This window comes from Sorex araneus, chromosome 1 (assembly GCF_027595985.1).
Source record: "Sorex araneus isolate mSorAra2 chromosome 1, mSorAra2.pri, whole genome shotgun sequence".
NCBI classification, from domain to species: Eukaryota; Metazoa; Chordata; class Mammalia; order Eulipotyphla; family Soricidae; genus Sorex; species Sorex araneus.
Window position 1 is genome coordinate 199748340 of NC_073302.1, and position 25667 is coordinate 199774006.

General features: G+C 40.3%; 1 protein-coding gene across 5 annotated transcripts in view; it reads left to right on the forward strand.

The window, feature by feature from the left end:
- The window catches only part of APH1B (aph-1 homolog B, gamma-secretase subunit), a 79062-nt gene that overhangs the window by 18876 nt on the left and 34519 nt on the right, over nt 1-25667 (forward strand). For 2 of the 5 annotated variants that reach the window (XM_055132149.1, XM_055132152.1), the window contains exons 5-6: nt 4000-4127; nt 8554-8751. In XM_055132149.1, the coding sequence (XP_054988124.1) occupies nt 4000-4127; nt 8554-8721 (296 nt within the window). In that variant the 3' untranslated portion in view covers nt 8722-8751. Of the gene's footprint in view, nt 1-3999; nt 4128-8553; nt 12792-25667 lie in introns of those variants that run through there. The other 3 variants (XM_004622019.2, XM_004622020.2, XM_055132146.1) reach the window with 2 other exon arrangements.

A 25667-nucleotide genomic window follows, 5' to 3' on the forward strand; every position in this document is an offset into this window, starting at 1 on the left:
AGGCACCATCAGGCTGCTGATGTCCTCTCCCCACAAGTACAAGTTGACCTGCTGGTGGCACTGCACCTCCAAGAAGATGTGTACTCTTCTCTTCTCTTCTCTTCTCTTCTCTTCTCTTCTCTTCTCTTCTCTTCTCTTCTCTTCTCTTCTCTTCTCTTCTCTTCTCTTCTCTTCTCTTCTCTTCTCTTCTCTTCTCTTCTCTTCTCTTCTCTTCTCTTCTCTTCTCTTCTCTTCTCCTCTCCCCTCCCCTCCCCTCCCCTCCCCTCCCCTTCCCTCCCCTCCCCTCCCCTCCCCTCCCCTCTCCTCTCCTCCTCACAATTTTATTGAATCACTGTGAGATAGTTAAAAGCTTTCATGTTTGGGTTATAATCACACAATGATCAAACACTCGTCCCTTCACCAGTGCACATTCCCCACCACCAATATCCCCAGTATACTCCCCCTTTCCTACCCTCCCCCTGCCTCCATGGCAGACAATATTCCCCATACTCTCTCTCCACTTTTGGGCTTTGTGGAGTATAGAAGAACATTATATGAGGCTGACACTCAAGGACAGTAGATATAAGGGCCAGGAAGATTGCCCTATAGCTGGAAGACTGCTTCATGAGCAGTGGGGAGAAGGCAGCTGAAATAGAGAAGGGATCACTAAGAAAATGATGGCTGGTGGAATCAGTCGGGATGGGAGATGTGTGCCAAAAGTAGATAATGGACCAAACATGATGACCTTTCAGCGTCTGTGTTGCAAGCCATGAAGATGTATACTTTTAAAGTTCCACATTCTTTTGTCCCTATGAAATCTCTGTAATCCATTTAGTATTTTATTTTGTTTTTCCCCTTCCCTTCTTTGTCACTTTTGTTGCCACTGCTGCTTTAGTGCCTATAGGCCACACATGTACTTGACCGTGATTCTTCCACATTGTAGCTGTTGGGCTCACACAGATGCTTCCCGGCGGCATGCTTCCAAACCCTGGTGTGTGCATTTGTCAATGGTACTCACTGGGCATCACACCTCTTTAGTCTGATGCTCACACTTATCTGACTATATTACAACTGGAAATCACTTGTGGTGCCAGGAACCACAGACCTTGCTCACACTGTAAGACACTAAGCTATTTCTTTGGATCCCAAAGATATTTTCTAGCAGGAAAGAATCTTGCAAATGTAAATATGAACCTCTAGTATTTGGAGGAAAATGAGGGGCTAATGTTAATTTGATACTGCTTACTGAAACCCAGTAAGAGAAAAGAATAACAGTAAAAGAATAGCACTCTTTTAGATGAGAAGGAAGTGACAATTCTGTTAGAGCATTTTCCAGGAAACTGATTTGTTTTGACTCTTGGAATGTAGTTGGCTGCATGGAATATTCATGACAGTATACAGAAGGGCAAACATAAGCTAACAAACATGATACATTTATGGTGCCACTGCTGTCTCTTAACATTTTATTGATACCTAAGTTTTAGAGAAACCTTAGGGTAATAAATTGAAACAAAATAGAGAAACCTTAAAGTGTGAATTTGTCATGATTAAAGAAAATAAATTAATGTTGCCTTTGTGACTGAGTGAATCTCAGTTTCTGACACTGTTTTTTCTTACATCAATTTAACACCTGATATATTTCCGTGGTCTCCACTCTTCACCATCACATCACAGAACGTCTGTCTTCATTTATCCCTTTATAGGATTGTCACTGATTAAGATACATCATTATAGTCTCCCATTGTTTCAAAATTAAAAGAAAAATGCCTCCTTTTAGGTGCAGTGTCCTGAAGGATTCTGCTTATGTTTTCTTCAATACGTATAGATTCAGGCCTGAGACTGAATTGAATCTTCAATCCATTTTGAGTTATTTTCTGTGTATGGTGTAAACTAGGACTTTAAGTTAATTCTTTTCTTGCGGGGGGGGGGGCTGTGGGGATCACACCTGGAGATTGTTCAAGGGTTACTCTTCAGGAATTACTGCATTCAGGTATTATTCCTATTGGTGCTTAGGGGACTATATGAAATGCCTGGATCAATTCCCCGTTGGCTGTATGCACAGCAAATACCCTACCCGCTCAACAATTACTTCAGCCCCTCTAAATTAATTTTTTAACAGGTGACTGACCATTTTTTTTTGCACACTATATAAAACACTTAAAACTCAACAAGAAAAAAGCATTCAACGTCAAAAATGAGAAGAGATATAGATAGTCCAAAGGTATATAAAATAGCTCTGCATCACTTGTCAGGGAAATACTAATTAAAACAATGAGTTATTACCTCACAGAGGTAATAACTTTAATGATATAATGGTATATCATATAATGATATATGGTATATATATATAATGGTATATATATAATGGTATACTTTAATGTATGAGACTGGCATACATTAAAAAAAAAACAAAACCAAAATGACCAGTGTTGGCATGAATATGGGGAAAAAGGAGCCCTCTTCCACTGGTGGAAATGTCAACAGGTTTAGCTAGTTGGAAATCAATATGGATACTTTTCAAAATAACTGAAAGTTGAGCTTCCATGTAATTCAGCAACTCCATTTCTTGCTTGGCATCTACCCCTCAAACTACTCTGAAAACATTTGCCCTCCTGAGTTTAACACTATTTACAGTAGCCCAAATCTGGAAACAACTCATATCCAAGAACAAGAATAAATGAGTGGATGAGAATCTATGGAGTGTGTGTGTGTGTGTGTGTGTATGTGTGTGTGTGTGTGTGTGTGTGTGTGTGTGTGTGTGTGTGGTGTGTGTGTGTGTATGTGTGTGCATGTGTGCGTGGAGTGGAGTGGGTGGAGTGCTATTTGGCTATAAGAAAAAATAAAACCATGCAATTTTCTGTTACATGGATAGATCTGGAGAGTATCATGCCTACTGAAGTATTCTGAAGGAGAGCAATAGATACAGAATTAACTCTCTCATACATGGAATATGAAGAAACATAGTAATGGAATAACAAATGCCCGAAGGCAACAGAAACAGAACTGGTCTACAGAATAGAGCTTACCATGGATGGGGCGAGAGTGGTAGGTGGGTGAAGGGACACTCTGGTGGAGGATGTTGAACTGTTGTATGTATGAAACCCTATCATTAACAGTTTCATAAATCACAGTGCATACCATTAAAAAATGTTGACTATAAAAATAAAACCCTGTTTTTTTTTTTCCTTTTTTGGTCACACCCAACATTGCTTAGGGGTTACTCCTGGCTCTGCACTCTGGAATTACTCCTGGCGGTGCTTGGAGGATGCCAGGAATTGAACCCAGGTGGCCATGTGCAAGGCAAATGCCCTATTTGCTGTGCTATCACTCCGGCTCCATAAAACCTCTTCTGTTTAAAGAATTAAAGAATAAAAACCCTCTTCTGTTTAAAGAATTTACCATCATTTACTGAAGTCATGGCACTTGCTATCACTGGTTGTAATTGGCTTCCTCCAAATATTAATAGTTAACGCCTTTTATTTATCTGTTTCTTAATTTTTGGTTTTTGGGTCACATTCATCTATGCTTAGGACTTACTCTTGGTCCTGGCTTACTTCAGTGCTCAGGGCTTACTCTGACTCTGTGTTCTGGGGTCAGTCCTGGTGGGACTTTGGGACCATGGAGTGCCAGGGATTGAACCTGGTTGGCAGCATGCAAGGCAAGCACCCTGCCCACTGTACAATCTCTCTAGCCCCTGAGGAAATTTCTTTTAATTGAGAAAAAGCCTCTTATAAATAAGTGTTGAAGACCAGTTTGGAAAAAAGCTGATTAAATAGTGCAACAGTCTTACTGCATTCCCCAGAGAAACTCTTTGAAAACCAGGCTCCTCATTCTCTGAATGTTGTCTTTGAGTTCGCTCTGGAGGAAATGGACACGCGACTCCTGCTAATGTTGGAAGGTGTTTACTCTCCCTCTCTCCAGGGGACCTCCTGGCACCTGTGCTTTGTGGCCAGCTGCTCACTGAGCTTTGGTGTCTGCTGTCCTGTGACTGATACTAATGAATGGATGACTGTCTTTCAGCTTTCATGACGCTGGTCATCATACTGCTGAACATGTTCTGGGGGATTGTGTTTTTTGATGGCTGTGAAAAGAAGCAGTGGTATATCATTCTCATCATTCTACTGACCCATATACTGGTGTCTATGCTGGTGAGTATTACCACGGTGCTCAAACTCAAACTGTTTTTGGAAGCTCAAGTTCATATGTCTAAAATGGTAGAGCCTGTTCCAATTGAAATATATGCTCATGGGAAAATGAGGAAACTTCAGAAGGAAGTTGTATAACAGATGAGAGGGGCTGGAGGTAGATCTCAGTGGTGCAGCATTGTCTTCACATGTGAGCCCTCTGGGTTTGATCCCCAGCGTGGTAAAAATGAAATCAAATATGACTGATATGTCTTCTAAATCAGCAGGACAAGCTTAGTGGTGGGTTTTTGTTTGTATTATTCTGGGGCCCATGCCTGACTCTGTGCTTTGGAGTTGCTCCTGGCAGTGCTGATACAGGGAGGGAGACCTGGAGGGCCGGGGCCAGGCCTGTGCCTCCTGTAGCACTAGGTTTTGTTTTTGTGTTTGTTAATCTGATTAAACATTTTTCTTTTACTGGGTATATTTCGATTGGAAACTGTCTTGAATTATGTTTGTGTGCATTCAAAATAGTTTCTATGTTTTTAACATGTCTTTAATTTGTCCACCTAGATAGTTTCATGTTGTTACATTATATTTCCAGTTTGTTTGGCTGGTTGGTAACTTCTCCTTTGATTATAATAATGCTGTCATTAGTGCGGCACTTTTCAACATGTTCTTTAGTTGCAAGGAAAGGAATTATGAAATCAAATGCTCTCAATCTTTTAAATGCCCTTGATGCAAATTGTCTCCACAATTTTGTATCATTTTTACTTATTCTGATCAATAATTAGAATGGACTAGATTGTCCATTCCGCCCTTTCCCTGATGACATTATCATAATGACATTTTTTAAAGTAAAAAACAAACCTCAAGTAGGTACATTTTTTGGCACTATAAACACTCTGGATCTGACTTTTTGGCATAATTTGCCATCATATGAGAATTAACTTGTGACTTGCCTTGCACAAAACTGTTCATTTCTCCCTTCTGATGGTGTCCTACCTCATGTTTTTCTTTCTTTCAGTTAAGGTTTCTGTGAGTTTCCTTTCCTATACATCTTGCTATCTGACCCACCCAATATGGAGTCTTACTGCTTCCTTCCCCTTCCCTAAACCTTCCTTTGGTGCTCCATACTAGAGTTACCCTTAATATGGTGCTTACTGTGTTAAGCCACGTCTTCAGCTAGAAAAACTGAAAAGAGAATGAATTATAATATTAGCAGAATTTATTATGGGTGTTGAAGTGTGGATTTTTTAGTGTTTAATAATCTGGGCCCTGTTATGCATTTTCTACAGCAATGTGCTTTCATAATCAGAAAAGAAGCTGCATGAAAAAGCAAAAAGTTCTTCATATGGACCCACTTGTCAGCCTTTTTGCTAGTGATCCGTTCATCAGTTATTTTTCTGAGCACTTTTCATGATTGTTTCAGATGAATGAAACAGTTTATTGACCAAAACAAAAACTTCTGACTTCATATATTGGGAAGGGATCCAATAAGCAGTAGATACAATATATATAATAAGCAGTAGATACAATAACTAAGAAATTATATCATATGTTAGAAAGTTGCTGTGGGAAAAAGGAAAAATAGAGATCCTATACCCTTGGCATTTGATTTCAGAACTGAGATGACCAAGCAGTGAGGGCAGGGGGAGGAAGTGGGGCCACAGGGACTGTGGGGGACACTGTTGATGAGGCTATAGTGACTGTGTACATCACAACCATGTTTATGCTTTCCACACTTTTGTAACCACACTCCCCAAACCACAATAAACATTTAAGTAATAAAATTAATACTAAAAAATGATCAGGGAATTTCAAAATTTTTTAACTATGCAGTCTGATTTGGATTCATTGTGAAGGTAATATTTAAGCAATGAAGTAAAGTAGATTTGCTCACTTGGCCATCTGGAGAATGAGCACTGGGGACTCAGTAGCTCCTGATAGAGCCTTGATATTAAAGATCTTCTTAGGCATATTTGTGGGAATAAGTGTGGCCAGAATAGAGGGTCTTAGAGTTGAGGTGGGAAGGGAAGGAGAAGTTGGAAGTGAGAGCCACTTCTTTTATCATTTTTATTGAGGTGCTGGGGTTGATAATACTGTTCTGATAATACTGTTAATCATAACTTTTCATGCATAAATTCCAACACCACATCCATCACTGGGGAACCCAGTTCTTTCCACCACTGTCCAAAGGAACCTTCCTACACACCCTCACCCCATGTGAGGTCAGTCTGTATACAAAAATCTTCAGTTCCAATGACTGAACATTTGTTGGAGAACCACTGCTGTGTCATGCAGGTCTTTGACTTTTCCTCTCAGTGAAAATAGGAGTCAGTATGGATGTTGGGGAGAAGTTTGTGATCTTTCACATTTTTAAATTTGAACTCCAACTGTTGGATTGAGTGAACTTTAGTGGGGGAGATGGTACAGTAGCCAAGAGAAAGACAGTCCCAACTGGGGTGAGGTGGCAGGGAGACAAAGAGAAATATTTGGATTCCAGACATATTCTGAGAGGCACAGCATTTTCATCTGGAAGGGGTGTGGTATGGGGGAGAAGGAAGAGGAGTCAAGGACATCTCCAAGGTTTGGGACCTGGGTAACAAGGATGGAGTTGCCTTTGGCCTTGATGGGGGACGCTCATGAGAGGGGAGATGAGTTATGTTTGGACATTACCTTAGAAGGGTAGCTTGGACATCCAAGGTTGGCAGATGGATGCAAAAGCTTTCAGTATGGGGGAGGAATCTAAGTTGACAACTGTGACTATAAAGTATGAGTGCAGGCTAACAAGATGCTCGCGTACTGAGTCTGGGGACACCCCAACATTAAAGGGACAAATGAAGAGTCAACATAGGAGACTGAGAACAAGTAGACTAGTGAGGAGGTCAGAGGAAATTCAGGCGTTCTGGATCCAAGTATATATATTTTTTGGGAGGGGATTGGGATGGCACAACCATTGACTTACTCCTGGCTCTGTGCTCAGAGATCTTTCCTGGAAGAGCTTGGAGGACCATATGGGGTTCTGGGGATCAAACACAGGTTGGCTACATGCGACACAAACACCCTGCCTGCTGTACTATCTCCTAGGCCACCGGATCCAAATGTATTAAGGAGCAACCAAATACCAGAGGAATTAAATCCAGACTTGTTTGGTTTTCAGACTTTTTGTTTGGGGGCCACACCCATAGTGCTTAGTGATGACCTCCTGGTGGTGCTCAGGGGATCCTATAGGGTACCTGAATTGAACCCTGGTTGGCTGTATGCAAGGCAGATACCCTACCTATTTACTGTTCTGTCCCTCAGCCAGTATCAATTTATTTGATGTAGGTTTTACATATTTTTCTCTCCCGCTAGAGTTTGATTATCAAGAAGTAGATTCCTATCTTTGTGTCCTCAACCCCTGAACACAATAGGTGGCCAGGAAATGTTCACTATTGAATAATTGATATTGTTCTCTTTAGTAATAAAGCCAAACCCAAGCAGCTTGACAAATTGATATACCAGAAAGTTAACAGTAGTTATCCCTGAATGGGCTATAGAGTTCTCTCCTCTTTCAGGACTTCACTCCTTGGGCTGTGCCCTCTCCGTGTTAGCGCATGGACACCTTCCATGTGGACTGTGACTGCTTCTTTCCTCTTGGCTACCCCATTGACTCGACTTCTGTCTTAGCTCAACTTCAGAGTCATCTTCCCTGGAGCTGTCCTCGCCTCTCTTCCTGTCATGCTTGCAGTCCTTTCTGACTTCCATCCTTTCTTTCTTCTAAAACTGCACTTGTCAGGATCCAAAAGGACCTGCATTTCCTAAGTTCTAATGGACATTACTCTTTTCCCCATTTCAACAGTTTTCAAAAGAAATGGCCCCTCCCTATCCCATGACTTCATCAAACTTCACTCTTGCTTCTTTCCAGACCTCTTGACTGACTTTCATTCTTCCACTTAATTTTCAAAGGTAATTTCTCAGGACTTGGTCTGGACTTCTTTTTTCCCCTCTCTCTGGAATAACTTCTGGGTCAATGCATGGTTAGCCATGGCTTGAGACACTGCCCATTGAGACACTGCTGTGCTTCTATAATCCTTCTAGCCCAAGCTTGTCTTGTCAGTCGAGACTCAGATGCCTTCGTTATCTGCCTTTTAAAATACTCTTAGCAATCTCCTCTATCGATTGATTTGAGACCACCCAAGCAATGTACAAGGGGACACAGGGACCACTCCCAGCAGTTCTCTGCCAGCTGGGGAAGATGGTTCAAATCTAGAGCTATGTGATGTGACACTACTTGGGCTCAGAGGTGCTAGGGACCGCCAGATCAATACCTGGCAGAATGGGTGGGGGAACATGTAATTTTTGAAATACCCAAGTTAGTGAAAAATCCCTGTTTTCCTTTATTTTAATTTGTTCCTTGTGTTCAATAAGTTTGATCTTAAATCCAAATTTACATATGTTTCCTCTGCAGACCCTCTTAAGTCCTCATTATGAAATCAGTCTGGTGTCATCATATATTATCATGGTGATCGTGGGCATCTGGGCATTCTTTGTCTCTGGAGGCAGCTGCCGAAGCCTGAAACTCTGCTTGCTCTGCCAAGACAAGGACTTCCTTCTCTTCAACCAGCGTTCCAGATAATGGGCCCCAAGAACCAGCCTCTCTCAAACAGTAAGCTGTGTCTTTGGAGGAAGCACAAATGTGCCTTTTCCTAAAAGTCTCTTTTCCAGGTAGAATTAGAAAAAAACAAAACTTATCAAGCACCCAAAAGGCTTTCACATAGCAGCTCTGTTAAAGGGAGACTTCCAGGAGGCGCGTCCCTGCTGCCTGCACTAGTCACCCAGGGAAACACAAGGAGCTCTGCTGTCAGGCTTCCTCCAGAGAAACTGGTCTGAACATTTTTAGCATTTTAATTAAATTACTATTATTATTTTGGCCATACCTGGTGGTGCTAGGGGAGGTTCCTTTCAGCTTCCTGCTCAGGAGTTGCTCCCGGCGGTGCTCTGGTAATCCCCTGGTGCTGGGGATCCCGCATGCCTGTGCTTTGAACTGGACAGTTTTTAACCCCTTAACTTCCCAAAAGACTCCGTTGTACAGCCAGAATGAAAACTATTGGTTTCCAAGTAGGAACTTCCTGAGACTATCCTAAGTGAATAAGAATCAGATGTGTAGTTGTCACTTAATTCACCTTATGCTGAGCAAGGAAGTATCTGAATGTCAGGTCCTGATGAGCTTGTGATTTTTTTAAGTTCTGAAGTTACAAAGGGAAAAGGGCTATCTCATTTGTGAACTGTTTTCATGGACTGCACTCAGATGCATTCTTCTGAGAACATGGTAGGCGATGCTTCTAAATTCAATAATGGTGTTGGCTTACCATGATAATTTAGCCAGAGTCAACTATTATGTACTTATTATGTACTAAGTAGAATTTTTCTGCAGTTTTTTTTTTTTTCCAGTCTAGAGGCTTTGTTTTTAGTCTAGAGGCTTTGTTTTTAAGCATAGATTTGTTTAACTTTAAAATTCAATCCTAACTTCCTGGGAAGGTATTCTAAAATCAAGAATTTTGTGCAACTTCTGTAAGCTTTTGCTTTGGTGAAGGTTTTCCATGGGCTCTGCTCCAGAGCAGTGTTTGTCAGTAAGTGCCACTGTGTAAAGTATGTTCTCTCTGTCAGGCACATGTGCCGGTGGCCGAGATCTCCCCAGGGACAGGCTTTGCTTGAGCTGGCAGAAGTTTGACCAGCACATAAGGAAGCCAAGTCAGTAGTGTGGTACTAACACTCTAAATTTCCTTTTCATGTGCTCAGCATGTCCCCCCAATGGTGGAGAATAAACCTGGAAATGTGTCTTAAACTGCCAAATTCATACTTTTTCATAGTTATCCATGTTATCTTCCCTACTGGTAAATGTCGATGGATTTTGGCAGCAGATAAAACATTCCCTTTATAGGAATATAACAACCCTAAACAGCCCTTTTGGTTTCCTTTACAGAGGAAATGCCAGTACCTTGACTCACTGCAAACTGCTTCTGTTCAGTGGCTTGTTTTTTTGACTGGGCGAGTGGCTTGGAGCTATATCTGGCTTGGGATGCTTCTGCCTCTGTGCTCAGGTGTCACTCTTAGCAGTGCTCTGGAGATCATGTGAGGTTCTGTGATCGAATGGGGGTCAGACGAATGGAAGTCAAGTACCTTTTGCCCTGTTTTATCAGTCCAACCCCCATTGATGGCTTCTAGGGACCTCATGGTCTGAAATGGAAAACCCCCTTCTTCCCCATTTAAATGATAACCTTAGTGACTTCCATATGGCCAGCAGAACATCTCAGAAATAGCAGTGAGAGGCCTCAGCTGTGAGTGATCAATGGAAGAATTTCCCAGCACTGTGGTAGGGAAGAATAACAAACATGTTTAAAAAAGAAACACAACCAGTATTTTGGACTAGCCACACAATATTCTAGGGGACAGCACTGGTCATGGGAACTAGATCTATATTAGTGAGAAATGGCCACATGATTAAATGGCTAGAATTAATCTAATGGTTCAAGAAGAGTAGGACTTTTTATAAGAGCAAGACAATCTTTAAAGCAATTATAGTTATTATCCTTAAGTTGACTTCAGCATTAATACTAGTCCTTCTGTTGGCATTTGTAATTTTCCATCTTTATGTAATCTTTACTTTAAAAAAAATTAAAGGTATTGGCTTTGGAAGTAGCTCTGCACAAGAGCTTTCCTTGTACGATGCCCTGGGTTTCATCCCCAAAACAAAACAGATTGAGTCAAGGACTCAATATCACTTAGTGAAATTTACTGTATAGAGTTGAGGAGGACGTGCTGCTATGAACTGGGATTTATTTTTATTGGGATATAGTGTTCTAAACAAAAGAAGGGGATTATATAGTTGGTCATTATTATTGACTAGCAAATAAATCTTGGATAGAATATCTGCTGGTCTGTAAAATGTAGAAGAGATATGAAAATATTAATTTTGTAATAAAGCTCTGAAGATATCCTCCTGTACATCGATAGTTTTAATATTAGGAAAAGAAACTGGGATATTATTAAATCTCATTTATGTAACCTTGTCAGGTAATAGGAAATTGTTATTTGATGGTGATATTGTTTTAGTTCAGAAAATGATTTACTAATCTTTGATTACCCGTGAATAAAGGGCCTTGTCATCCTGATTTCTTTTAGATTGTGAGCATTGCCATAGTCAACTTGGGCACCGTTGTTGCAAATAGCCTTGCTTTGCCTCATGCCAAGGAAGTCTACAGGGAGGTACAACTTCCTCTGTTGTATACATATTGAAATGCTTTCTGTTGTTGCTATTGCATTCATTATCTATAATGAGCGTTTTGGGTCCTGATATTCTTTGGAGAGGAAGAAGGAGATGTTGATGTCATATGTTATCTAGGCAGTTTTCTTGGTTTGGAGAGAAACTGGGTATAAAGCTTGACTTTGGGTGTGAATATCACTGTAGCACTTGAATATATTGTTATGTGAATAATATTTATTTTGAATAAAAGTATTTAATTATTCATTCAAATTATAACTTAATTGTAATTTAAGAGATTTCATTACCTTAGTCTTGGCCTGCCTGGCTGGGAATGTCGGAGCAACGTCTTTAGGAGTTGGGGTGGGCATTGGGGAACAGGATATAAATCCAGCTCTCATATGCCAGGTATGTGCTTTTCCACTGAGCCACATTCCCAGTCAGCAGCAGTTCTTTTTTGTACTTAGGGAAACCTTGGCCGAAAGGAATTAATGATACCTGAAGAGTGTGTAGAAAATGCCCTTTGTTTCCAGTACAGACTTCCCACTCTCTCTCTTCCCCAGTAGGACTTTCCCCTCTGGTATGATTTCATCATCAGTTATTTATTTTTTGATCTGAGAAAACACAGTATGTTTCTGCATATAATAATGGCAATAACATTTCCAGACTACCAGAACCCTGCGTCTAGACCTTACCAAATCAGAACACATGCTTTCCCAGAGCAGGAAACCTGTTATTTTGTTCTCAAGTACTTTTCAGTGTTGACTGTGAATGGCAGACCCACATTTGAAATGTTTGGTGTTCTGTCCTGCAGGGCCCAGAGCAGAGTATCTGGAGAAATTTCCTCCTACCTGCTACTTCCACACAGAGCTCAGCCTAGCCCCGAGATAGAGATGAGAGTCAGCATTGGCCCGAAGGTCCCTGGGAAGAGCAAACTGTGGTTTTTTTATTAGTAGCTAATTTTTTCCTGCATCTCATATTCCCAGCTCTGGGTCGTCAAGGTAGATGTTGCAACAGAGCAGTTTTATTTTAGTTTATTGATTGATGTTCTGTGGTTTAAAGTTAATGATGATTTGTTACAATTAATGACTAACTATTAAGGATGGTTTCTCATGCACATAATTCCAATACCACACCATCACCACTGTACCTTCCTCACTCCCCCAAGGATTCCAGTGACCCTCTGCAACACCCTCCAACTCAGTTTTAAAGTGCTTTGCTTAGAACATCTTGTTTATGATTGTGATGTTTACATTTTCCATTTAATAAAAAAACATTGGTTTGACAGGACATTTGTGTATAATATGTGTAATATTTTAGATGTTATACTGTTATGTTGTATATATTTGCAATATGTGACAATATATTGCATTCAACTCATAATGCAATAGGCTCTTTCCAGATTTGTATTTTTCAGTGAACAATAAAAACATTGTTTGGCAGTACTCATTCCCCATGTTTGTCCTTCTTTGGAATAGTGTAAACTTAAGTATCTTTTACTGCAGTTTTTTCTCTTATTAAACACAGTTGTACATTCTGCTGTACATTCTGTTTATGACTGGTCGGCCCTCAGACTTTTTCACAGGGAGATCTTTGTTTTCCAATTTAAAATTGATGAGACTTATTTCATTTATGTGTATTCAGAAACAGTCTGGTACAGAGAAACTCCTTGAGATTTCTTAAACCAAGCAGAGAATTCTCAAAAATCCAGGAACCTCGCCTTAAAAGGTCTCCTAAGTTATTGCAACATACCAGATAGTGGCTAAAGATGGAAGTTAGTTGAAAAAGAGACTACAGTTAAATTTTTACCTCAAGTTAGTTGAAAAAAAGACTACGGTTAAATTTTTGCCTGAATTTCCTTTTGAATTCTTCTGCTTTTCCTTCCCCTGATGAAGAGATGATGAAACTAAGAGGTCAAGATGATCTTTGACCTTGGACAAGTCATATTGAGAATTGTGGCCTGAAATTCAGTTGTGATGTCTATTTGGCATGGTTTGTAGGCTTGTATCTACTGTGTTATTAGGTTATATATTCTCAGCAGCCAAGAACTCAGTGGAAGAGGCAATAGCCCAACTCATGAGTAGTTCTGTTGGCCCTTCCATACTAAAATTTTAACTCTGGTTTCATTCTTACTTGTTTGGTATTTAATCGAATAGGGATTCTTCCCCAAGACCAGTCTCAGCACATGAGAACCCTCCAGTGGAAAGAAGGATTATTTCACTTAATTGAAAATGCTGGCTAGAAGAAACCACTCATTGGTTGCCTGTACCAGGCTCTGTAGAAGAATTGGAGGCTTTAGCATATTCTAAGGTTACCTTAATAGAGTTGAGTATGTTCAACTCTATTGGGGAACAGAACTCACTTTTCATGCTCAATAACTTGTAAATTCTGTTTCTATTTAGTAGTATTTTTTAGTGCATGAAATTAGAGATGGAGTTTTACAGTGTTTACTCAGGACTTACTAAGAAAAAAACATTGAACTTCTATACTTTAAAATGATGGAAATATTCAACCATTAGATTGCATATCTGAAACTAACGCCATGTTATATGCCAATTACACTTTTTAAAAAAGGAAGGATAAGAACAAGAGGTGGTAGAGATCTTTGCCCCTTGGGCACATAAATTAAACTGCTCAATTAAAATAAGTATTATTTTAAGGTAAGTACAAAATTTACCACAAGGAATGAACTACTATGGAAAAGCTTGAATGTGTAAGTTTATACTTAAAATTTTTGGAGTAAATTTTAGGAATGGTACCTGGGTAAAGGTTACGTCTAGATCAAGAGGCAAAACAGAGGGGTGAGGGCAGGGAGTGAAGCAAGGAGTATTTAGAAAGGGGAGGCCAAATAACACCAAGAAAGGAAGGGAACCTAGGAGAACATGGAAGCCTGAGAATGCAGTCAATACTGGACAGATGTGAATGAGTGAGAACTGATTTTTACTTTTGGAGATATAAAATTGGCTGGTGACCTTGATAAAAGCAATTTCAGTGCTGAGGTAAATACTCAAATGGAGTGGATTTTAGGAAATAGGAAAAAAAATAAATAGACTATAAAGTATAAATAATTATATAATTGTAGGAGAAAATGGCATGATTGCCTGAGGAAGATGTGGGGACAATAGGATATTTTCTTTTCATTTTTCTAAAATATAGCTGTATAATACCCATTTATATAGCTGGATAATATAGCTGGATAATGCCCATTTATGTAAAGAGGTGTTGAATTCCAAGAGTGACAAGTCCTTGAAGAAGAAATCAGAATTGGAAATTTTTAGTGTTAAGTGCTTATATAAGTAAAATGTTTAAAGCATGCAGTCAAAAATAAGAATAGACACTGCAAAACAATGACAAGTACTTGTCATTGGAATATAGAACCAATTACTAAACAGTGGCAAGGTAGGGGAGGAAAGTGGGGGGAAGAAGAGCAGATTGGAAGAGATATGGGACAGTGCTGGGTCCTGGGCACCTGGGTGGTGGTGGGTATATAGTGAGTGTGTATATGGATGCCATGGGTACCTAAAATACAATAAAATAGAAAATAAAATTAATGATCTAAGCTAATTGGAAAACTAAAGCTAAAATAGCAAAAGGAAGTAACGAGAACAGAGAAATCAAATAACAGAAAAGTGATAGAGAAAATAAATCTTAGAAATTTGGTTTTTGAGAAATCAAATTCACAAAGTTCTATAAAAATTGGTGAGAAAAGAGAGAAGATACAGTATGAGGATCAGGAATGAGAGGGAACCACTACAAATCCTACATTATTCAATAAAAGAGAATATTGTGAACAACTTTTTGCCAACATATTAAAAACATAGATAACACGGGCAGATTCTTTGTAAAACAGGTAAGCTTCATTTACCTTGCACATGGCAGATAAGGCTTGATCTCTGGCATTGCATACAGTTCCCTGGGCACCACCAGAAGTGATCCCTGAGCACTGCCAGGTGTGTACTAACCATTTGCCCCCTCAATAAAATAAAGGTATTTGGGGCCAGAAGATAACTCTTAGGGCTGAGAACATGCTTTGCATTTGGGAGATCCATCACTTGGTCCCTGTGTGCCACTAGGAGCAACCCCAGAGCAACTTGCCAGAAGTATCCCCTGAGCATCATTGAGTATAACTCAAAAAAAAAAAAAAGATAAAGAGCAAAGCTTTCACCAAGAATAGATACAATATACAATAGATACTCTGTCCTTTTTTTTTTTTTCTTTTTGGGTCACACCTGGTGATGCACAGGGATTACTCCTGGCTCTGCACTCAGGAATTACCCCTAGCGGTGCTCAGGGGACCATATGGGATACTGGGAATAGAACCCGGGTTGGTCACATGCGAAGCAAACTCCTACCCGCTGTGCTATTGCTCTAGCTCTCAATGTCCATTTTCTATGTGTTCTTCCTCAAACTGTCTTGCAGGTTTTTTCTTTTAATTTTTATTAGTGAATCACCGTGAGGTACAGTTACAGACTTACAAACTTTGGTGCTTGCGTTTCGGTCATACAATGGTCGAGTGCCCATCCCTCCACCAGTGTCCATTTTCTACCACCAATGGTCCCAATATCCCTCCTACCACCCCACCCTGCCTTTATAGCAGGGCATTCCCTTTTGCTCTCTCTTTCCTTTTGGGTATTGTGGTTTGCAGTAGAGGTATTAAGTGGCATCATGTTCTACTTTCAGCCCAAATCTTCTGTCCCAAATGGGCCCTCCTAACACCCTTTACTTTGTGGTCCCTTCTCTATCTGAGCTGCCTTTTCCCCCAGCATGCAAAACCGGCTTCTAAGCTGTGGAGTAATCCTGCTGGTACTTATCTCTACTGTTCTTGGGTGTTAGTGTCCCATTCTGTTTGTTACCTTATATTCCACAAATGAGTGCAATCTTTCTATCCCTCTCTTTCTGACTCATTTCACTTAGTATGATACGTTCAGCAAGGAAACACTGGCTTTGAAGGAAGAGATAGTAGAGAGAGGGCTAATAGATCTATGCAGGGCTTTACACCCCCATAAAAAAGAACACACATTCTTCTCCAGTGCACCCGGAATGTTTTCCAAAACGACCACGTGCTGAGTCACAAAACATACCTCAATAGAACCAGAAGATAGAAACGTATCAACTATCTTTTCAGACCATGATGCACTGAAGATTTCTAATCATGCACAGACATGGAGAACCAAATCAAACACCTGGAAATTAAACAACTCAATATTGAACAATGAGTGGGTCAGGAAGTAAATCAAGGAAGAAATCAGAAGATACGTGGAAACAAATGAGAATTAAGACACGAGTTACCAGAACCTATGGGACGCAGCTAAAGCCGTGTTAAGGGGAAAATTTATAGCTCTGCAAGCATTCCTCAGGAAGGAAGAAAGAGCCTACATAGACAACTGGACTTCACAGCTCAAGAAATTAGAAGAGGACCCCGGGCTTCCCTCCCCTCCGGACTGCCGGCCGAGTGGCCGGCACGCCACCCCCAGCACGTTGACCGCTGTCGGGTTGTGGGAAAGGGGCGTGGCCTAACCACCAGGGGGCTTGGCCTAAGAAAAGTGGGCGTGGCCTCATTGCCAGAGGCCAAAGCTCACGCGGCTGCAAGTAGTTTCCTCAACATCCTATCCAAGACTAACATCCTAGCTATTCGCAAGCAGTAGGACAATAAAACACAAGACTTCACATAAGAACTGAAGGAAACATCTCAGTAGGAGACCAGGTTCTACAACCGGCAAATAAAAAGCCAACCACTATTAACTTAGCCTATCCACAATCCTTTTTCGCAACAAAAGGAAACAGGGACACTCATCATCAAGGGCCCTCTTTCATATCACCACAAACAACATGAAGAAACAGCGAAAATCCCCATTGCAACCAGAGGACGATCAAAGGAGTCCGGAAAACTCAATGGGCGCTTCCTACAAACTTGACCTCTCTGAGAAAGAATTCAGAGTTGAAATCCTCAACATGTTCAATGAACTCAATGCAAAGATGGACAACTTCAAGGAAGACCTGGCGGAAACAATACAACAGACAGCCGACAAAATACGGGAAGAAATGAGAGCAGAAATAAAAAACCTTCAAAAAGAAATGAAGGATTCCATACATGAAATCAAAAACTCTTTGGCTTCCCTCAACAATAGGATGACTGCAGCCGAAGACAGAATCAGTATGCTTGAAGATGAGCTGCAAGAGGCCTACAGGCAACATCAAACCATGGCAAGAGACCTCAAAATAGCTCTAGCCAGAATCAGAGTCCTAGGGGATGAATTCAAGAGGAACAACATTAGAATCATTGGACTACCAGAACCACAGGGAACCAACCCCAACGAAAAAGACACAGTCAAACAAATCATTGCCGAAAACTTCCCACAGCTGGACAATGCGGGCATCCAGATTCAAGGCACCCGAAGAGTGCCAGCTAAAAGAGATCCTAACAGAAAAACCCCAAGACATATCATAGTTACAATGATGGACGTCTTCCAGAGAGACACAATACTCCAAGCAGCAAGGTCCAAGAAGGAAATCGCATACAAAGGAGCACCCCTTAGGCTCACAGCAGATCTATCAGAGGAAACCCTCCAAGCTCGAAGGCAATGGTGGGATATAGTGAAAAAACTCAATGAAATCAACGCTTCACCAAGAATACTTTATCCGGCTAAACTCTCATTCAAACTAGAAGGAATCATACACTACTTTGGGGATAAACAACAGCTCAGGAACTTCATAGACTCAAAACCAAACCTAAAAGAAGCACTAAAGGGGCTATTGTAAGACAAGAACAACCCCTACAAGCACAACAAACCCTTGCACAAAGACGGCACAAAATCCCATAACAATAATCTCCCTTAATGTCAATGGTCTGAATTCACCAATTAAGAGACACAGACTGGCAAAATGGATTCAGAGACTCAACCCAACATTCTGTTGCCTGCAAGAAACACATCTGAATAGCCAGAACAAACACAGACTCAAAGTCAAAGGATGGAAAACAATCCTGCAAGCAAACAACTCCCTCAAGAAAGCCGGGGTGGCTTTACTAGTATCGGACAACATAGACTTCAGGTTGAAAAAGATTAGAAGGGATAGTGAAGGCCACTTTTTATTAATCAAGGGATGTGTACATCAGGAAGAAATCACACTCCTAAATGTCTACGCACCCAATGAGGGACCAGCTAAATACCTACAACAGCTGCTAAGAGACCTCGAGAAGGACATCTCAAGCAACACAATAGTAGTTGGAGACTTCAACACCGCACTGTCTCCTCTGGACAGATCTAGAAGATTAAAACTCACCAATGAAATACTGGCTTTGAAGGAAGAAATAGAAGAGAGAGGGCTAATAGATCTATACAGGGCTTTATATCCCCCAAAAAAGGAATACACATTCTTTTCCAGTGCACATGGAACATTTTCCAGAATAGACCATGCGCTGGGCCACACAACATACCTCAACAGAATCAACAAGATAGACATTGTACCAGCTATCTTTTCAGACCATGATGCACTGAAGATAAAACTTAACTGTGGACAGATGCAGAAAACCAAATCAAACACCTGGAAATTAAATAGCTCGATATTGAACAATGAGTGGGTCAGGAAGGAAATCAATGAAGAAATCAAAAGGTACCTAGAAACAAATGAGAATGAAGACACGAGCTACCAGAACCTGTGGGACGCAGCTAAAGCCGTTTTAAGGGGAAAATTTATAGCTCTGCAAGCATATCTCAGGAAGGAAGAAAGGGCCCACATAAATAACTTGACTTCACAGCTCAAGACCTTAAAAAAGGACCAACAAAAGGAGCCAAAACCAGGCAGAAGGAAAGAGATAATAAAACTTAGAGCAGAAATTAATGACATGGAAACCCAAAAGACAATCCGGAAGATCAATGAAACCAAGAGCTGGTTCTTCGAGAAAATAAACAAGATTGATAAACCACTAGCAAGACTCACAAAGAAAGAGAGAGAGAGAACCCTTATAAGCCGAATCAGAAATGAAAAGGGGGACATCACAACAGAAACCAATGAAATTCAAAAGATCATCAGAGACTACTTTGAAAATCTCTATGCCACGAAACAAGAGAATCTAGAAGAAATGGATAAATTCCTCGACTCCTATAATCTCCCAAGGCTGAACCAAGAAGACCTGGAGTACCTGAATAGTCCAATTAACATCAAGGAAATTGAAATGGTAATCAAAAGTCTCCCCAAAAACAAAAGCCCAGGCCCAGACGGATTCACTAGTGAGTTCTTCCAAACATTTAAACAGGACCTTTTGCCAGTCCTACTCAAGCTCTTCCAGGAAATTGAAGAAACAGAAACCCTCCCTAACAGTTTCTATGAGGCTCATATCTCCCTAATACCAAAAGCAAACAAAGACACCACAAACAAAGAAAACTACAGGCCAATATCCCTGATGAACACAGATGCGAAGATTCTCAACAAAATATTAGCAAATAGAATTCAACAACTCATCAAAAAGATCATACACCACGACCAAGTGGGATTCATCCCGGGGATGCAAGGATGGTTTAACATCCGGAAATCAATCAACATAATCCACCATATCAACAAAAGAAAAGATAAAAATCATATAATCATATCAATAGATGCAGAGAAAGCATTTGACAAGATCCAGCATCCGTTTATGATGAAAACACTAGCCAAAATGGGTATAGAAGGGACCTTCCTCAATATAGTCAAAGCCATTTATCACAAGCCTATGGCAAGCATTGTCCTCAATGGGGAAAAACTAAGAGCCTTCCCTCTGAGAACAGGGACGAGACAAGGATGCCCACTCTCTCCACTTCTGTTCAATATAGTACTGGAAGTACTTGCAATAGCGATTAGGCAAGAAAAAGACATTAAGGGCATTCAGGTAGGAAAGGAAGAAATCAAGCTCTCACTATTCGCAGATGATATGATACTATACTTAGAGAACCCTAAAACCTCTACCAAGAAACTCCTAGAAACAATAGACTCGTACAGTAAAGTTGCAGGCTATAGAATCAATACCCAAAAGTCCATGGCTTTCCTATATGCAAATAATGAGAGAGAAGAAAGTGACCTGAGAAAAGCAATCCCATTCACAATTGCGCCTCAAAAAATGCTTCCTTTTCAGCAGGTCTGACTTTAGGGGAGAGACTCTCCAAACAATAATAGTGAGTTTTGTTGAAATATTGTATGCAATCAAAGTGAAAGTAAAGTGAAATTTATTAGTTACACAGGCGGGGGGGGGCTTAGGGTGGGGGGGCTAGGGGCCTGGGGGGTTTGGGGTGTGAGGGGGCAGGGTGGAGCTATACTGGGATTCTTGGTGGTGGAATATGAGCACTGGTGAAGGGATGGGTATTCGAACATTGTATAACTGAGATTTAAACCTGAAAACTTTGTAACTTTGTAACTTTCCACAATAAAAAATTAAAAAAGAAAAAAAAAGAAAAAAAAAGAAATTAGAAGAGGACCAACAAAAGGAGCCCAAACCAGGCAGAAGGAAAGAAATAATAAAACTTAGAGACATGGAAACCCAGAAAACAATTCTAAAGATCAATGAAACCAAGAGCTGGTTCTTTAAGAAAATAAACAAGATCGATAAGACACTTGCAAGGGTCACAAACGAGAGAGAGATAGAGAACCCTAATAAACCAAATGTGAAACGAAAAGGGGGGCATCACGATAGAAACCAAAGAAATTCAAAAGATCATCAGAGACTACTTTGAAAGTCTGTATGCCATGAAACAAGAGAACCTAGAAGAAATGGATAAATTCCTGGATTCCTATAATCTCCCAAAGTTGAACCAAGAAGATCTTGAATAGACCTGAATAGACTTATTAATGAAACTGTAATCAAAAGTCTTCCCAAAAACAGAAGCCCAGATGGTTTCACTAGCGAATTCTTCCAAACATTTAAAGAGGACATATTGCCAGTTCTTCTCAAGCTTTTCCAGGAAATTGAAGAAATAGAAACCCTCCCAAACAGTTTCTATGAGGCTCATATCTCCCTAATACCAAAAGCAAACAAAGACACCACAAAAAAAGAAAACTACAGGCCAATATCCCTACTGAACACGGATGCAAAGATCCTCAACAAAATATTAGCAAACAGAATCCAACAACTCATCAAAAGATCTACAATGACCAAGTGGGATTCATCCCGGGGATGCAAGGATGGTTTAACATTCAGAAATCAATCAACATAATCCATCATATCAACAAAAGAAAAGATAAAAACCATATAATCACATCAATAGATGCAGTGAAAGCATTTGATAAGGTCCAGCACCCATTTATGATGAAAATTTGCCAAAATGGGTATAGAAGGGACTTTCCTCAATATAGTCAAAGCCATCTACCACAAACCTATGGCAAGTATCATCCTCAGTGGGGAAAAACTAAGGGCCTTCCCTCTAAGACCAGATGAGACAAGGATGCCCACTCTCACCACTTCTGTTCAGCATAGTACTGGAAGTACTTGCAATAGTGGTTAGGCAAGATAAAGATATTAAGGGCATTCAGGTAGGAAAGGAAGAAATCAAGCTCTCACTATTTGCTGATGATATGGTATTCTATTTAGAGAACCCTAAAACCTCTACCGAGAAACTCCTAGGAATTATAGACTTGTGTAGTAAAGTTGCTGGCTATAAAATCAATACTCAAAAGTTCATGGCTTTCCTATACGCAAATGATAGAAGAAGAAAAAGTGACACGAAAAAAGCAATCCCCTTCACATTTATGCCTCAGAAAATCAAGTACCTTGTAATCAGCTTAACTAAGGAGGGGAAGGACCTGTACAAAGAAAACTACAAAATGATACTTCAAGAAATAAAAGAAGGATGCTCTGTGCCTAAAGACTTTGATTCCAGAGACCTAACACATTCGGGCATCCAGCACAGCTTCTTATAGCAATGCACTGGGACTGTGAACTGGGCTACAACTCTGTACTGCCCGTGGGTGGATCTTTCCTCCCCACCCTGTCTTCCTGTATGGAAAATGGCGGCGGCAGCAACATCCACATGGCAGGAGCCATCTTCTAAGACTCCTAACCCAGAGGTATACGATTTTTACACTTGGGGCTCCTAGGAAATCATGGGAAGTGGGTGTAACCAGCACACCCTCGGCCCAGATAAATTCGGAGCTGCTGAGAGTGAAACGGACCCTCTGTGCCTAAAGACTTTGATTCCAGAGACTTCTTACAGCAGTGCACTGGGACTGTGAGCTGGGATATGCAATTTCTAGCAGAATTTTCCCTGGACTTTATACAGAAATCCAAAAGCAGCGTCCGTGCGACTTAACATCTATAATTGTCAGCAGTGTGAAACGGTTCCTTTTTAATAGGTCTGACTTGGGGGAAACTCCAAATAATGACTGAGTTTTTGTTGAAATATTGAAGGTTATTAAAGTAGCAGCCATTTCTCTGGACTGTGAACTAAGCAACAGCCCCACGCCGGCCGAGAAGAGGAAATATCTCTCTTTCCCGGTTGTTTCCCATTTTCAGGGAGAAACACGGCATGGCGTCCACCATACTATGAGGCATGGGAAGGGGGATGTGGGGGAAAAAAAAGGAAAGGAAAAAGGAAAAAAAAAAGAGTTATGTACTTGGAGCAGTGGGGCTACATATGTCTTCATTCTCAGCAATGGAAAACTAATTATCAAATGCTTCCTTGGTAGTAGGGCTATCTTTCTTGTGGGGAAACTCCAACAACAATAGTGAGTTTTGTGTTGAATATGGAACGTAATCAAGGTAAAGATAAAATGAAGTGAAATTCATCAGTTATACAGTTGGGGGTGGGGGGCGGGGGCGGGGGGTATACTGGGGTTTTTGGTGGTGGAATATGGGCACTGGTGAAGGGATGGGTGTTTGAATATTGTATAACTGAGACATAAACCTGAGAATCTGTAACTTTCCACATGGTGATTCAATAAAAATTAAAAAAAAAATAAAAAGACACGAAGAAATGGAAAGATATCCCCTGCTCATGGATTGGGAGAATTAACATCGTCAGAATGGCAACACTCCTCAAAGCATTGTACAAATTCAATGCGATCCCTATAAGGATACCCATGACCTTCTTCAAAGAAATGAAGCAAACACTCCTGAAATTCATATGGAACAATAAGCTCCCATGAATAGCTAAAGCAATTCTTGGGAAAAAGAAAATATGAGGCATCACCTTTCCCAACCTCAAACTCTACTACAAAGTGGTAATAATTAAAACAGTATGGCACAGGCACAAAGGCAGCCACAGAGCAACGGAACAGGGTTGAATATCCTGTCTTGCAGTTCTTTCAGCTGTAATTCTCTGTTATTGTAGTGATGTTTTGTTTATATGACAGTGGAATGTGGAAGAGAAAATGTTTAGGATTAAACACAATCATATCAATAGATGCAGACAAATTTTGTAGCAAATTATGACATCTTATTTTAGAGCTAACCTTCAAAAAATTAGAGGTAGTATGAAAAGGAATTTCTTTGCCTTGAAACAGTGATATAAATTTAAAATTAGGGCTGTACTGATATTGAAAGATTTTTTTTTCTACTGAGTTTTGAAACACATCAAGTATGTTCAGTTTCATCATTTTTACTTAATATTGGTAGTTCTCAGCTAGTGGAAAATGATAAGAGGATGAAATGTTAGATTCAAAAAAGGAAGTAAGACTGTTTTTTAAAGATGATCATTTGTAGAGGGTACATACAAAAAAAGCATTAAGAACTAGTGATTTTATGAGGTCCTCAACAAAAGGAAATTTATTTCTCTTCATAAGCAGCAGACAGCTGGAAATTAAAATTGGTGACCTCTCTAGTTTGCATCTAAAATTATCTGTAGTGAAGGGCTTTTTAAAAAACTTATAATCTATCACAAACCTAATACCTTTGTAAAATAAAATAAAAATTATAAAAGTGTTAGACAGTCAAATTAAAACCCTAAACTGTTACTAGAATAAATAGATAAAAAATTACATTTCAGTAAATAACATCAGAAGAAACAAAAACACAAAAAAATGTGCACGTTTATTGAAAATGTAGGCAATTTATATAAACTTATTATTGTGCTCCTACCAATTTTTTGCTGTAATAACTATAGTCTTCATTGAAATGGTGATTTTCCATCCTAAAAGCTTATCAAACATATTGGAAGAATATCCAGTATATCATTATTTGCATTTTTATTGGGGGTCTCTCCAGTCTCTGGGGGTTACTTTCTATGATAACTTGGCCCTGTGATGTTAGCTTGTCACTTTGCTGCTCTGGCCCAGCAGTGTGATGGACCACCAGGAATATATATCTGGCAATGCACCAGGGACATGGGTTTGAATCGGGGCCTAAGTTGTAAAGGGCATGAACTCCACACCTTCAATGTTAATATTTTTAATGTTATAAGTAAATTTATGCCATTTTTCAATTTACCTAAGGTAGATTACTAATCACAGAAAGAAGGAAATCAGGTAGATTTGACTACGTATCATTTAAAACTAAAGCAAAGGATTCCCTGAATGAGAGTGGGAGAGGGCCGGACAGTGGTACAGCGGGCGGGTTATGTGCTTGCCTCATGCCATACAGCTGAACTGGATTCAATCTCTGGTACTGCATAGGGTGTCTTATCCATATACACACTTTTCTGCAACAAATTGGCTTATGTCTTTTTTCAGCGCTCTCCTTGGCAAGGCCAGGCCCACAGAAGCCATTGCCAGATAGGCTTCTACTCCCGAGTCCAGGATATGAGTGGAGATGGGAGGATGGAACGGGGCATAGTTCTGCTGTGTGTATGAAGGGTGAGGTGGGGGGGGATTCTCTTAAAAAGCAGATTTATTGGGGCTGGAGAGATAGCACAGCGGGTAGGGCGTTTGCCTTGCACGCGGCCGACCCGGGTTCAAATCCCAGCATCCCATATGGTCCCCTGAGCACGGCCAGGGGTAATTCCTGAGTGCAGAGCCAGGAGTAACCCCTGTGCATCGCCGGGTGTGACCCAAAAAGCAAAAAAAAAAAAAAAAAAAAAAAAAAAAAGCAGATTTATTAGGGTGTAACCGGTGTAAGAAGAACATGTGTACTTAAACTGAAACAGTTTGACATGTATAGAGAACCAATAACTACACTCAGTGTAACGAACAGATCCAGGCCCGTAGAGAGAGCACAGAGGTTAAAGCACTTGCCTTCCAGGTGGCTGGGACTGGAATGCTGATTCAGATACTGGTGACATACATGGTCCTTTGAGCACCAGCATGTGTGGCCCACAAAAATTATTTTTAAAAAGGTAACATATTTATCAACTCAACAACTTCTTCCACCCTTTGGAAAAATTTAAATCTGCCATTCTCACTCCCAAGCAGCTTCTGATCTGCTT